At 36.3% G+C, this 14,434-nt stretch overlaps 1 protein-coding gene across 1 annotated transcript in view; it reads left to right on the top strand.

The window, feature by feature from the left end:
- The window catches only part of smchd1 (structural maintenance of chromosomes flexible hinge domain containing 1), an 89,398-nt gene extending 75,309 nt beyond the window's left edge, over positions 1–14,089 (top strand). Inside the window, exons 38-48 of the mRNA XM_004915219.4 lie at positions 122–251; positions 922–1,041; positions 1,355–1,440; positions 1,533–1,655; positions 2,436–2,623; positions 4,080–4,192; positions 6,048–6,118; positions 8,782–8,953; positions 9,805–9,963; positions 11,552–11,694; positions 12,702–14,089. Of these exons, the coding sequence (XP_004915276.2) occupies positions 122–251; positions 922–1,041; positions 1,355–1,440; positions 1,533–1,655; positions 2,436–2,623; positions 4,080–4,192; positions 6,048–6,118; positions 8,782–8,953; positions 9,805–9,963; positions 11,552–11,667 (1,278 nt within the window). The 3' untranslated portion in view covers positions 11,668–11,694; positions 12,702–14,089. The remainder of the gene's footprint in view (positions 1–121; positions 252–921; positions 1,042–1,354; positions 1,441–1,532; positions 1,656–2,435; positions 2,624–4,079; positions 4,193–6,047; positions 6,119–8,781; positions 8,954–9,804; positions 9,964–11,551; positions 11,695–12,701) is intronic.
- The last annotated feature ends 345 nt before the right edge of the window (positions 14,090–14,434 follow it).

Here is a 14,434-nt window from a genome sequence, read left to right as displayed (position 1 = left end):
GTTGGGAAATATGTAGGAGTCTGTAAATTATTGTATTATCTTTTTGCATAAAATTTAGACTTTTTGCATATATATATATATATATGTGTGTGTGTCCTGAACTGTCCTTTCTTTGTTACAGGGCCTGATCCTTTCTGAAAATACTACAGGAAAAGATAGCACAGAGTATAAAATTATGTTCACTTTGTTGTCCCCAACAATAGAAACAAAGGAAATTGAACCATACTACCTTACTTTCATATTTTACAATGGTAATTTAACATGTGTGCACAGAATTGTAATACATATTTATCTATGAACCCTAGATAAAATTATGAAAAAATTTGTTTGAAAATACAGATTTCTTTCTTGATATAGAGGTTACAGGTAGCACATTGTGGCTCAATGAGGCCCTTCAAGTGATTATTATGCCATGTTCCATGTTTAAAAAATAATCTTATATATATTATTTTAAATAAATATTATTTATTTTATATATAAATAAATAATATTTATATATATGATATTTATTCGAACAAACGGGCCGCTTCACGCAGGACTTAGGCAGAACGATGTGGTTCATTTAGAATTCTAACAAAGCTGATTTTCCAGCCTTTCTCAAAGTATATAGACAACTCATTTTGGCCCTTACTTTGGCCAGTAAGCTAAGGTTACCAGATCTCTTGAAAATGTGGGGACATATTTAGAAATCCAGTTAGTACAACTAAAAGGGCTGAACTGATTGCAGTTTAATGTAAATACAATCAGTATTTAACCCTTTGTTAAGTATGGCAAAGTCAGCAGCCAAAGTTCTCTTTTATTGTTTGTGACCATTTTTATTCCCTTCTTAAACTATTTGTCTACTTTATATTTTATTTTGTACGTTTAATATTTTAGAATGGATTCTATTTTTATTTTAATCTCTGTACACTTCTGTTCCAGATTTTGAGAAGCAGCAGCAAATGGCATCACTTACCAAGGAGAAAGATCAGCTCTCTCAAACTGTTAAAGCTTACAGATGTCTGTTTGATACCTCCAAACAGCTTATCGGTGAAATAAGATGTAAGTAACAGGTGAAATGAGTGATGTTTATATGCTGAATTAGTGGAAAAGAAGATATAGTCTTGAAATAATTGGAAGAATAGCAGAATACATACAAGCCAAGTGCAAACAGAACTTTTGTTCCAAAAATCATTTTTTATAAGAATTGTATAGTGTATAGTGCTAGAATCCTGTTAAGTAATTTAATGGAAGTTGGATATAAAGTGTCTAAGAACTAACATCTTGCCTCTGCCCTACCTGTAGGTTTAATTGCCTAAACATCGTAGGCACAATTTTGACAATGTATATTTAAAATGCTATTTTTTGGGCACAGGTCAAGCAAATGAAGCAAAAGCCAAAGAAATTCACTTTAAGAATGAATTAAAGAAGTTTAAGATTGAGGTATCACGAAACAATGAGGTACTGTATGTTCTTCAATATTTAACCACATTGCATTAAAGTGTATTTGGCAAATTAATTTTTAATGTTAATTTTTTTTATTTTTTTAATAGATTGAATACATTGAGTCACTCATAAAAGCAAAATCATCAGAACGAGAAGTAATATTCCATAAACCTAGGAGAACATGCTCTCTCACCCCTTATTCAAAGAGAAGCGCTGATATTTTAGGCAAGGTGAGATTTTGAATTATTAGAAACATATAGTTCCAAAAATGCCAGTTAGCCAGTTGATCATAGACAAAAAACAAACAAGTACAGTAATGTGAATAAGAACGCAAACCATCTTCTAAATTTGTGGTTCTTCCAAGAGAGAATTGGAATGTGATACATCTAATATAATATCAAGATATAACACACTGATATTATTTTGCCATTTAAAAAAAAAAATAAAGGACCAGTTTGTCAGACATCAATAACTTTTTCTTCTGTTCTTGATAAAAATTCTCTAAAAGATTGATTTTTTTTTGTGAGTTGCGCCTATAAGCACTTTTGATAAAAGTACTTGCATCAAAATGTGCTCTTCACATTTCCATATAGTTGCGCTTGGCACAGCTCAGTTCTTCCCGCTTGCTGTCTTAAATCAGGCGCTGCTTTGTCTCTTGATGCAGAAAAACCCCGGAGCTACTGCCACCTCTTGAACAGGCAAAAGCTCCAGGGTTCCCTCAGTGCCCTGCATTAATAGGCACAGCGCACTTGCGGCAAAAAAACAGCACACGTGTGTGCACACCAAACACTGGAATTGACAAGAGAATTGTCCATTTTACATATACAGTAAAATATACAGTGATGCAGGAATTGAGGGAAAAATACATTGAAGGGGGAAAAACATGGCAATTGCACTCAAAATTTCACTTTGCATAATGCATCTGGTTAAGTGAATGCGCCTTATTATTTACCTAAAGATTTTATTGTTGTTGAGTATTTTTTTTTTTTTTAATTTATTTTTTTTTATAGATTGCTCATTTAGCTTTGATTGAAGATAATGAAGCAGCTAAAGTCATCTCTTGGCATATGGCTAGTGATATGGACTGTGTGGTGACCTTAACTACCGAAGCTGCTCGTCAAATCTATAAAGAGTCTCAGGGTCATCAGCAAGTTCTCCCTTTGGATTCAGTTTATAAGAAAAATCTCCAATGGGGCAGGTAGAGTTCATCTACCAAATGCATATCAAATACATTACAAGAAAACAAAGTTAAACACAGGGCATGTGGCCCAATAAAGGGTGCCAACTTCAACCCTTAAAGACCAAGTTGGTAACTTATTGGCCCACTTATGGGGCCTTTGGGAGGGCCTGTCTGAATAAAAATCAGAGGTATATCTATCTGGTATGTTGAAAATCCAATCAAATGTGGACCACAGTAGTGTGCTAATGTGGTCCTCATCCGACAGGTCTGTAGGCCCACTGTTTGATCTGATCATTGACCCTGGGCCTTCCCACATTTAGGTGGCCAAATCAGGCAAAGATTTCTTTGTGGAAGACATATTAGATAAACACAAAGCAAAAGGCTCATTAATATTAAATACATAGTAGTTTAGAGATGCCTGCAGAAGGAAGAGAGAATAAAACTTAGCTAAAGCAAAGAAACTTTCAAATAAATATAGATCACTTCATTTTCTAAGAGAGTAAAAATTGCAAAACATTGGTATGTTCTTTACCCCTTAACACAGCATTTATTACAAGAATTGTAGTGTAATTGCATCCGCCTTAAAGGAACAGTAACACCAAAAAATGAAAGTGTATAAAAGTAACTAAAATATAATGTGCTGCTGCCCTGCACTGGTAAAAGTTGTGTGTTTACTTCAGAAAGTCTACTATAATTTATATAAATAAGCTGCTGTGTAGTATGGGGGTAGCCATTGAAAGGAGAAAAGGCACAATCACATAGCAGATAACAGATAAAACACTATTGTATTCTACAGAACTTGTCTGTTATCTGCTATGTAACCTGTGCCTTTTTTCCAGCTTGAATGGCTGCCCCCATGGCTACACAGCAGCTTATTATATAAATTATAGTAGTGTTACTGTAGCAAACACACCAGTTTTACCAGTGCAGGGCAACAGTGCATTATATTTTTATTACTTTAAAGCTCTTTTATTTTTTGGTGTTACTGTTCCTTTAATCAGGTGCAGAATTTTGCTGCAGATACTGGAGGTGCAAACATTACCTACTGTTACTAAATTGCACACAATGGCTGTGGCTTGTGTCTGTTGAAGAAGGGGCAGCACATGGGCTGGACCTAAGAATACATTTACACACTTGTTCAGTTGCACCTGATTTATCTGTGTAACTGGCAAGCACTTCTAGGTGCAGCACACACCTCGAGTCCCGTGTTGGGTGAAGGGTTTTGGCTTTGACCCCAAAGCATCACTAGTACAGATCAGCGCAAGCACATTTGTGCATGGTCTTTAATGTGATTTGTTTATTGATGTGTCTAGTATTTGCTTTTCATTTAAGAGTATGGTAGTGTGTCAGAGTGTAATTCTGAATTCCTTTAACTATATGTATTTCATCAGCATCTAACATTGTTTTTTTTGCTTATCTAACATTTATTTTTGCTTATGTCAATGATGATTTTTTTTTTTAAATTCTTTTTCAGGCAATTACCACACATACGAAATGGAAAAAGTTGCTTTAAGGCATTAGGTAACCCAGTTTTTGCTCGAGATCTTTTAGTGTTTGAAAAAGAATATACAGAACATTGTCAGATAGGTAAGTGCATGAAAAAATATTCATGTGTGCACTCGTGCTCTAATACACATATAGGTATGGGATCTGTTATCCAGAAAGCTCCAAAACATAGCAAGGCTATTTCTAGTACTGCCCTATTGAATTGAGCAGTTGTGCATTTCTGAATGTTTTCCTTGTTCTCTGTGGTGAAAGATTTTACCTTGTATTTGATGTCAACCAAGTTAGCATTAATGCATCTTAATGGAAATATGTTGATGTAAATGCAATGGCAATTAGTCAGACACCCCCAGTGATTATATTTGCTAACCTAAAACATAGTTCTATTCCATTGAGCAAAGCAAGACCATCATCTTGGGCAGACCTGGAGTGGGATTCAAAATAGGACTTGTGATTCAAGGAAACAGAGGCTCAAACACCCAGCCCACTAAATAGTAACTGTCTGTGGTATCTTACAGCAGATTCTCTGGAATTTGTCTGATTGCCACTCCTGGCCTGCTTATGGCACTTAATAGTCAAGAAAATTCAGATGTACTATTTATTTTTGGGGTCCATTCATACCACATACTTTGGAATATATATGCATATTGAGCATAGATTGATTTGCCTCTATGTAAGAAATTTTGCAAGATAAATGGGGCAAACTGCAGCATTTTTAGGTGACTCAGAAATGCCTTAAAAACCGCTACCTTTAGGAAGACTTTGCCATAGGGTAGTTTGGAGTAAAAAAAAACAGTGTTTGAACATTTTGGAGGGTCTCTACATGCCATGTAGTTGGTTAAACCTATGTACATTGGTCATCAAACTGTTCAGTTGGATCCCTATTTAGTGTGTTTTTTCTGGTTTCCTAATGACCTGTAAGAGATAAGATGCTACAAAGTGGAAGTTTTGAGGTGGTTTTCAGAAATGTCATCAAAATCACCAAGTTTAGGAAAGCTTTGAGGCTTGGAACTTTGGAGTAGAAAGACATGTGAACCCATTTTGGATTTGGGTGAACGCATACTTTCCAAAAATATATGGCTTTTTTTGTGGTTAATTTTTTTGTGGCTTTACCCCATATAAAATTCTATAGAAGTGTTGATTTAGCAACAGTTAAAATGACCAAACTGATCCATATCTAAGTGAGTAAAGTAAAGTGTCAGACAATGTAAAGGGGGAATTCAGTCAAGTCAGTCAAGAATAGTTGGACCATTCCCACTCCTCTCTGCTCAGACACAAGATGCCTGTCAGAACTGAGCCAAGTTAAGCAGATAGTTCCCCTTTAAAAAATTTTCTTAAAAGCACCAACGAAAAAATCCACAAAAAGAATCCTTGAAAACCATGAAATCCTTGTTTTCATAAGAATTTTAGTGTACTTAGAAATAAACAAAAACTTTTAAACCACAAAGCAAAGTAAGGTTGTTACAATTTACCTGGGGCAGTTCCTCTTGACTTCTCGATGACCTCGACAGGTTTAGACGGCAAACTTTTGTCTTTTTCTTTTTCCTGTGGTTTTTTCATTTAAAAAATTACGAATTTTTCACGATTTAGAGAAAATGGTAAAAGCCACTATTTTTAGCACCTTACCATTCACAAAAAAGAAAAAAACACAACCTTTAGCAAATAGGCCCCATAGTGTGAATTGTCTGGCATGTGTGGGTATTGTATTGTGCAGTAAGTGGGGCAAAGGTATGGCTGTTTGTCTCCCCTAAGCCCGATTCCCTTTGACTGCTCTGCATTCACTTAAATAAAGGTTTTGCAATGGACAGATGAACATGTATAACTTTTCACTCTTTAATATCGCTATAAACACAAAGAATAACTTTGAAATTATTTTGTTTAAAGTTTTGGCTGTAATTTAGGGCTAATTCAGTTATTTCATTGTTTGTTTGACTTTCAGTCTTCGGAATGCTACTGGGAGATGCAATCATCTTGGACAATTTAGAATCTGCTAATCACTATAGGAAGCAGGTATTGAACAAAAACAGCTTGTTGTATTGTAATACACAGTTTCCCCCCAAAGAGACCAAAATAACTAACTTCCACTTTATGTCCACTGATGATTTACACCCCTCTGCCCCTTCTTTGCTGCAAATGTTTGTCAAGTAATATTTCTTTTTCATCAAATGCTATTTTTTTATCATGGTTACATGGTCCCCCTCTCTGTTCCCTATTTCAGCGGTTCAAGTTAGCCTTGTAAGGATAGGAAATGACTTACTACAGAGCAAGGCTATATGGATGAATAAGCTTCATATATTGGAACCTTTTGTTATAACAAATCTATGAGTTATGTTATGGTGTTATGGCAATGATTTAGGCAGAAGTCCACCAGGTGGCAGTATATTATTACATTATATTCTATCCTCACCGTGGAAGTGGGTACTTGTTGGTTTGTGCTGAGTTTAAGGGACACATTTACTAACCATCAATTTTTAATTTTAAACTCGATTTTAATTTTTTTTTAAAAAGTTGCAGAGATAAAAACTCTAAAGTCTTTCTGAGATTGACTATGCATTTAAAAAATCTGAATTCGACAATTTGCCAGATTAAACTTGCTGAGTTTATGTAGAAGTCAGCGGCAAAAGTTCTTTCCCTTTCCTTGAAGTTCTTTCTTTTGTCCTGAAACTTTAGAGATTTTGCTGGGTTTTGTCCGACAAACACAACTTTTTTGAATTGACGTAGCAACAATTCGATAAAGTCAGCATTTTCACGGTGACAATTTGAAAAAGTTTCGTTTTTTACGACTTTTCTTGGAGCAACTTTTTCTTAGTAAATATCAGACATTAGGGAAAACGAATTCAGTCGAATTTGAAAAAAAATAAAATAAAACAAATTATGGAGTTTTATTAAATCTGCCCCTAAGTTTTTGTTTTTGCTGTGTTTACATTTATATATACCTGAAGAAGGTTGACAGAGCCAACTATGTTTCCTGTAAATAAACACTACTGTTTTGCTTTTTAGGTTGCACCCAGTCTAAAAGTTAAATAGGGGCATATGAATTTAAATTATTGAGAAGGGTGACTTTTACATGGGCTAAGATCACCAAGGGAGGTTTCAACCCAAAAAATTCTTAAAACCCTGATGTATGTACTTTCTGGCTTGACATACAATCAGTCATAATTAGCTTTGGCCCCTTCCTTTTGTTCACTGCCCCAAATTTTACATTGCTGTATATTTCAACCCTTCTGTATCTAAACATGTAATTCTTAATTCTTCACCATTTAACTTATGCATTGTCCTTGTTTCTTTTTAAGTTCTGTTTGGCTGTAAGTCCTGTCCCCTAATTTATACTCCATTCAGAAGCACACAGTAAGGAGTGGTAAAGGAATGGGGCCATAACAGAGTGCTCCTCCCTCATCTCTCCCTTCTTGCATAGCCTATAACTTTAAAATCTGTCCCTATAGAAAAACCCAAGCTAAAAAAAGCAAAGCAGCACAGCAGCGTACCTAGGCACCATCTTCCGTTCAATAGAAAATGCTTCGGGTCTCACCCGCAGCTTTAACTGCGGATGTTCAAGCAGGGTCCGTGTCGCCGGTAAGACACAAAACATTTTCTAATGAACGGAAGTTGGCGCCCAGGTACGCTGCTGGGTTTTTCTGTAGGGCCACTTTTCAAAGTTATAGAATATGCGAGTGGGGAGTGGGGTCGATGCTAGCAACTAAGGGGGCTTTAGTTTCTGGGGGGGGGGGGTTGTTCTCCTTTAAGTGAAGAGATTTGGCAATCATAGAGCTAAGCTCGTTTAATACCCTGGGATGAATCCCATCCAGTCCTGGACATTTGTTTACCTTTACATGTTCAAGTCTCTTTTGAATTTCCTTCTGAATGACCAGTGCATCGGTAGTTTTACAACTAGAACTGGGTCTATTAAAATGGAAGGCTTGATTAGCTGTGTAGGTATTTCTGCATTTTCACTGTTCTCATCAACAAAGTGACCCCCTTCTTGCTTCATTTTTTTTTTACTATTTACATATTTAAAAAATAATTTTGGATTCATTTTACTTTCAGCTGCAATATCCCTTTCCATCTCTATTTTAGCTTGCCTGATTTTTTTTTTGCATGCTTTATTTGCTTTCTTGTACCTGATGAAGGTTTCTGCTGTCCCAGATAACTTGAATGCTTTGAAAAGCATTTTTTCTTACCAACCTCAACACTAAAACACTTTTATTTAACCCTAAAGGCTTGGCTTTGCGATGCCTTTCCTTGCTTACAAGGGGAATATACTGACCTGTATACATGTTAAGCAGTATTTGAAAAATACTCCCATTTTCCTTCTGTGCTTAACCCAGTGAAAACCTTTTCCCAGTTAATACATTGCAGAGATGCCTGCACATCTAAAATTTTGTGTTTTAGTTACTCCCTTTTAGAGCTGTCTCTGTAGCATTATCTCAAAAGAGACCATGTTATGCAGGCTCTTGCAGTGCATTGTGGGTAAAACAGTTCATTGTGGTTCCCCAAAATATATTAAGTGTTTGTTTTATAAATATTTGCTCTGTTTGTTAGTTTATACAATGGGGTTGGTTGCTATGCTCTTAGAACTACATATAGTTTTTCTGTTAGGAGTCTTTGTAGGTTTAAAAAAAAAAAACATAATTCAGATTTAGCTAATCGGCATGATGTGATTTTTATTTTTGAAGCTTGTGCAGTTCACATTCTGTCCAACCTTGCTAACTAGAGAGGGAGACAGAATTCGAAGCAATGGAAAGTTTGGTGGACTACAGAACAAAGCACCTCCTTTGGACAAATTAAGAGGGATGGTGTTTGGAGCCCCTCTGCCAAAAGAATATGACACCATTGGTACTGTGATAGGTGAGAATATAACACATTGCTCCTAATAAATCAACTTATATTTTAATATGGAATGCTATTATGTCTTAAATATTAGTACAATTGTCTAACAGTAATATTTTAATAACTCTTTGAGGGTTGGTCAACATTTTGTGCATTTTTTAATAATGATTTCTCTTCTGTTCTGAAGCTCTTTATTTAATATTTAAAAATTGCAAAAGCCAGGGCACACCAGTATAAAAAAAACCAAAATGTATTAGACAAAAATCCCAATGCACAATGGGGTCTTCAGGGGCTTATGCAAACAAAAAATGCAATGCTCTATTTGATATTTACAATAAAAGCTTGTCAGTGAGTTTGGAGATACTAAACTTTTAAATTCCAAGCCCAATGCAGTGGATGTTATGGATAAATTGTCAGGGCAGATATTAGAGGTGACTTAAATGAATTATGCATAATCTGCCTACAGAGGTTTGTTGGCACATCTTTTTAAATACTACATACAGTATAAATGTATGATAATGAAAAGCAAACTAATGTAAGTCTTGCACTCATAGCATCAAAAACTTTAATCGCACACGTGTGATTATGGGGTGCGCCAACTGTGTCATACTACTAATAAGGAGTTGGCTGCAGAATTAACTAAACCTTTGTGTCATGGCAGGTCCCCTGAAGTCCTGCAGGGAAAAGTGTATTTTATCACAGGAAAAAGGGCACGTTGAATGCTTGAAAAAGTTTAACATTAACAGGATCATTTTCTTAAAGTCGCTAGCAGGAGCTGAATTCCAAGCATTTGCTTGACTCTCCAGTAAGGCATTTATTCTGAACTGATTTACATTCTAATTTACTGTTTGTTTTTTGTTTATGTGCAGATCTATTAGAGCAACTTCGTTCTACAATGTACAAGACAAAGAGTGTAAATATAGAGCTTGATAACGAACTCCAAATCTTAAACTCTCCTGACATGCTTAACAAAAAAGCAGAACTGGACTTACAAGAGAAACAGCTAAAGGTGATAGAACAAAAGCTTGGTAGGTATATGCAATGCACATTCATCCACATATGCGACAAACGGAAACATTTATCTGATAAGTCAAAAAAATTTGGGTTACAGTTCGGCACAAATAATCCGAAGTAAACGGCTGCGGATTCCAGGTGTCTGTGAGCCACCCTAACTGTATATCATAAGATCAAAAGGCAAAAAGGAATCAAACAGCTTCAGGCAGTATTTGAAAACTGCAGTGAATTTAATGACAGTGTCGGCACACTACATGTTTCGGACAGAGCCCTTTCTCAAATGTGAGTTGTGTGCTGACACTGGCATTCCTTATATCATTAATAAACAACAAAACTATATATAGGGTATAATGTTATATTTTCCTATTGTAAAATAGAAGGATATTAGAAGTCGCCAAAAAGTTCTATGATGGCACATGGGTACAAAGTGGTAAAGGTTCAAGGGCACTAAAGCTTTTATACAGGTTATGGAACTATAAGCTTGATACTACTATCCTCCAATTTGGGGTACATTATTTTTAGTTTTGACAAGTCATATGATGCAAGTGACGTCAACAAGCACCAATTATAAATTCTGAGCCCAGTATATAATACAGAAGCTCCATGAAAATCCTGTAAATTATATCCTTCTAAACCATGCTTATGATGTCATTTCAGTCACATGACTTAATAATGTGTGTATTTTAATAAAGTACACCCTGATGAAGGATATAAGTCACCTCAGCTTTTGACCTTGTGCTTTTATATGGTCATAGAAACTCCTCTTTGACTTATAATATCCTTATATTTTACACCATGGGGTACTTTATTCACTATATAATAAACAAGAGCCATGAAAATGCTGGACATTCTATTCTTATAAATGGTGCTTAGTGATGCCATCAGTTATAATTGGGGTCATTTGTGTCTCATGCAGGGCCGGAGCTAGGGGTAGGCAGAAGAGGCATGTGACTAGGGTGCAATGGTGGGGGAGCTAGGCCTTGTAGAGCTCATTATATTCTTCTGTTTCTAAACAGCTTATTAATTATTTCTTTACATAAACACACTAAAGACTTCACTAGAGGCTGGAATTCCCTTTTGCGTTCCTACAGACTTTCTTTCAGCTTTTAAACAATTGCTTAATACACAATTCTCTAGAGAAACTTACCCTCATCTACAGTAGCATTCCTTTATACTATAATCCAGTGCTACCTGTAAGATGCAATACACGGTTTCACATATTTCCTTTTAATTAAATCTAACCTTAATCAACCCAACTTCTGCTTTTAGCTTGTAAGAGCTAATAAACATGGCTTTCTGCCAGCTTTCATATGTATAGTCTGGATGTTTTCATGTACCCACCCCCACTGTACAGCACTGTAGAATATGTTGGTTCTCTGTAAATACTGACAATGAATCAGATAAAATTTGCTATAATAAACTGTTCCATTTTTTTTGCTAAGTTCTGTGCAAACCAAATTGTACCCAGAGAAGCATTCAGCGCCTCGACTAGTCTTGCTGAGTATAAGGAAGGGCTGTTGGTTATTAATAAAGTAAAGACACACGCTCTTTTCTGTTAAACTCATTTTGATATTGTTCATTGTTTTTTTGTAAACGTTGTAGGCTTGACACCGAAGAATCAAGGCACACGCTCTGCAAATAAGCCTTCCGAGCATGACATGTCAGATTGTCCCATTCCTTCTAAACGTTCAAAAAGAGAAAATGTGAAAAGAAAGTAGAATTACAAAACAAAGATATTAAAGAAGGTACAGCAGTTACTGTTTTTTGTGCGTACAGCACAAATGTAATTCATTTCATTACTGTAGTGAAGAACCATTAAAGAACAATATATGGCTATGTTTACATTCTTACTAAATATTCAGCATTAGGTTTGCATTTATTTTACATTCTACATGGATTCGCAGCACTGTGTGAGTGCGGCACCTGTACAATTCCAGAGCCCGGCAGAGAGGTTCAGTCAGTACTGACTCATTATAGCTTGCCCCCCCCCCCCATGTGATTACCATCTTGATGGGTGGCAAAATGTTTAATGCCCTTAATTGTAATGGTCCTTACCTAGTCTCTGCTGATGCACTCACTGGACTCGCACAGAAACAAGCTGTCATTATCGCCTGACCCTCAAGTGCACTAGCAGCGTCCAGGAGATTACCCTTCAAAGCAATGACGGGAATGAATTTAGTTATGGGGAGAAGGACCTGTTTGCTATTGCTCTAACCCTGTAAGGGCATTAGCAGATGGGGAGATCAGTTGCCCCGTAACAAATCTTCATTGCCGCAGGCAAGAATGTAAATCGCCGGTGGGATGGCATACGCGTCACTACGATTTCCCGAATTTTTCCCTCAAGGCAACTTCGGGAAATCGTAGTGACACTTATGCCTCCCACTAGTGATTTACATTCTTGTCGGTAAGATGGCATTGTGGGGAAATTAGTCACCCGTGGCAAAGAAGATTTGTCAAGGGGGGGGGGGGAAATAATGCAACTGCCCTCACTGCAAGTAAAGCTGCAGGAGGATAGATAGGCTGGTGCTTCGGAAACTCCTGTTGGTGAAACTTGTACAGCCTGCCTAGGATTGGAATAGTCCAAGCATCCCTAGGTGTCATGAAGGCACCAATGTAAGAAGCAGGTAAAAAAGTAATTACAGGAAGGAAACTGTAAATATATCTTTATTAAATACATTAAATTTTATATAAACATTGATTTTTAGCATGTGATATATGCTTTATCTTCTTCTGTGCTGTTTTTTTTTTATAGTTTTTTGCTTAATGAAAGAAAATGTAAATAGAAGTTGTTGCCAGCAAACAAAACAGAGTGAGGAAAGAGTGAGCCAGTCGAATGTGTGTGCAAAGAAAATATCCCAATCTGTACCTTCTGTTTCAAAGAAAGGTCATCGTTTTATATATCTCTGCAGAAAACTATAATTGCTGTTGGTTTTTGTATTTCATTCATTATTCACTTGTGTTTTCTGATGAATCAACTGAAAGTGCAGTAATGAAGATCCATTACACTATGTTCTTCCAACTTCAACTTCTATATATATAAAATAAAAAGGCATTATATTCATACAGATCTACCTAGAGAAGCAATGCAGACAACGTCTGTGATAAATTTTGTAGAAAATAACTATTTTAGCTATTCTGTTTTGTTGCTTCTTGCCTATGTTTTTTTATGATTAGTTTAAAATGAGCTTGTTATCTAGTGGGGAAAGCATTCCTCTGTAGGTCACTGCTGTCTCCAAATGTGTTTGAATTTGGATCATGGCAGCCTTAAATATTTAAAAGGCAAGTAATGTTCAACAAAATACTAAGCTGGAAATTATGTACCATCAGAGCTGTAACTAGGGGAAGGCAAAAGAGGCATGTGCCTAGGTCGCAACAGGGGGGGTGCTAGGCACGTACCTCAACTACCAGTCTGTCCCTAGTTCAGCTCATCTACCTCTATTGTGGCAATGCACGACCATCATTCATCACATTGCCTCTCTAGCTCTTCACCTCCACACTCCTTCATCAAGCCACTCCTGCCTCCACTCCTGGCAGGTAGGGACCGATCGGAGCGGTACATGTCTAGGGTGCCCCATAGATTTGGCCTGGCTCTGTGTACCATATGTATAGGCGTTATTGTCATAACCTAGAGGTACCAGTCTTAGAATAGTGATGATCTATGCCTCAGTATGCCCATACATATGTTTCTGATCTTGTTTAGTCTTTTCAGTGTCGTTATCAAAACTTCAGGTGCTTGTACTGCAGTAGGAGGATACGGGATGCACCATGTAGGCCAGCATTGTCACCAGAAGGGCGGCAGGCTAAGACTTCATACTGTTACAGGCATGGGTACTCCAAGCTGGGACAATGCAGTCTTTTATATAAAAAAATATTTCTAGCTTAAGACTTTGTCGTGATTTTTCTGTCCGTTAAGAGTACAATAACATCATTAATTGAAAAGTATTGAAAGAAATGTATTGAAAAAAACAAAAGTATTGAGAAAACAAATTTTCCATTTCTTTTTATTAAGAAATATTTTGTATGCTTGATATAAGCCTGGTATCAGTTATGGATACAAGAGTTAAATTGATATGCAGATATGTTACTTTTACTTTTTTATGTTCAAGAACAAATTGTGAATAAATTTATTCTTTAAAGTGTTATGTACATTTTTTTTGGCTAATCTCGTGGTGTGCTCATGTCAGATACAAGGACTGGTTCAGTAAAATTTGCGTTGCTCTCTATTTTATAAGTGTCCTAGTTCATTGCAAAAAAAAGTGTTTGAGAATATGTTTGGAATATGTTAGCAGTGCGGGTATTTTGTACTCCTTCTATCCAGGGAGTAAAGAGAGAACTGGCCTGATGACAGACATAGTTTATATATATATATATATATGGAAAGGGGGTAAACATAGGCTCTTACTAGGTATCTTATAAAAGGGGTTTCTTTTATGAAGATTTTACCTGGGAATTTGTTTCATGGCCCAAAATTTTGCAAAGGGTTAA

The sequence above is a fragment of the Xenopus tropicalis genome, chromosome 6 (assembly GCF_000004195.4).
Source record: "Xenopus tropicalis strain Nigerian chromosome 6, UCB_Xtro_10.0, whole genome shotgun sequence".
NCBI classification, from domain to species: Eukaryota; Metazoa; Chordata; class Amphibia; order Anura; family Pipidae; genus Xenopus; species Xenopus tropicalis.
Note: the sequence above shows the minus strand (reverse complement) of the source record. Positions and strands in the feature narration are given on the sequence as shown.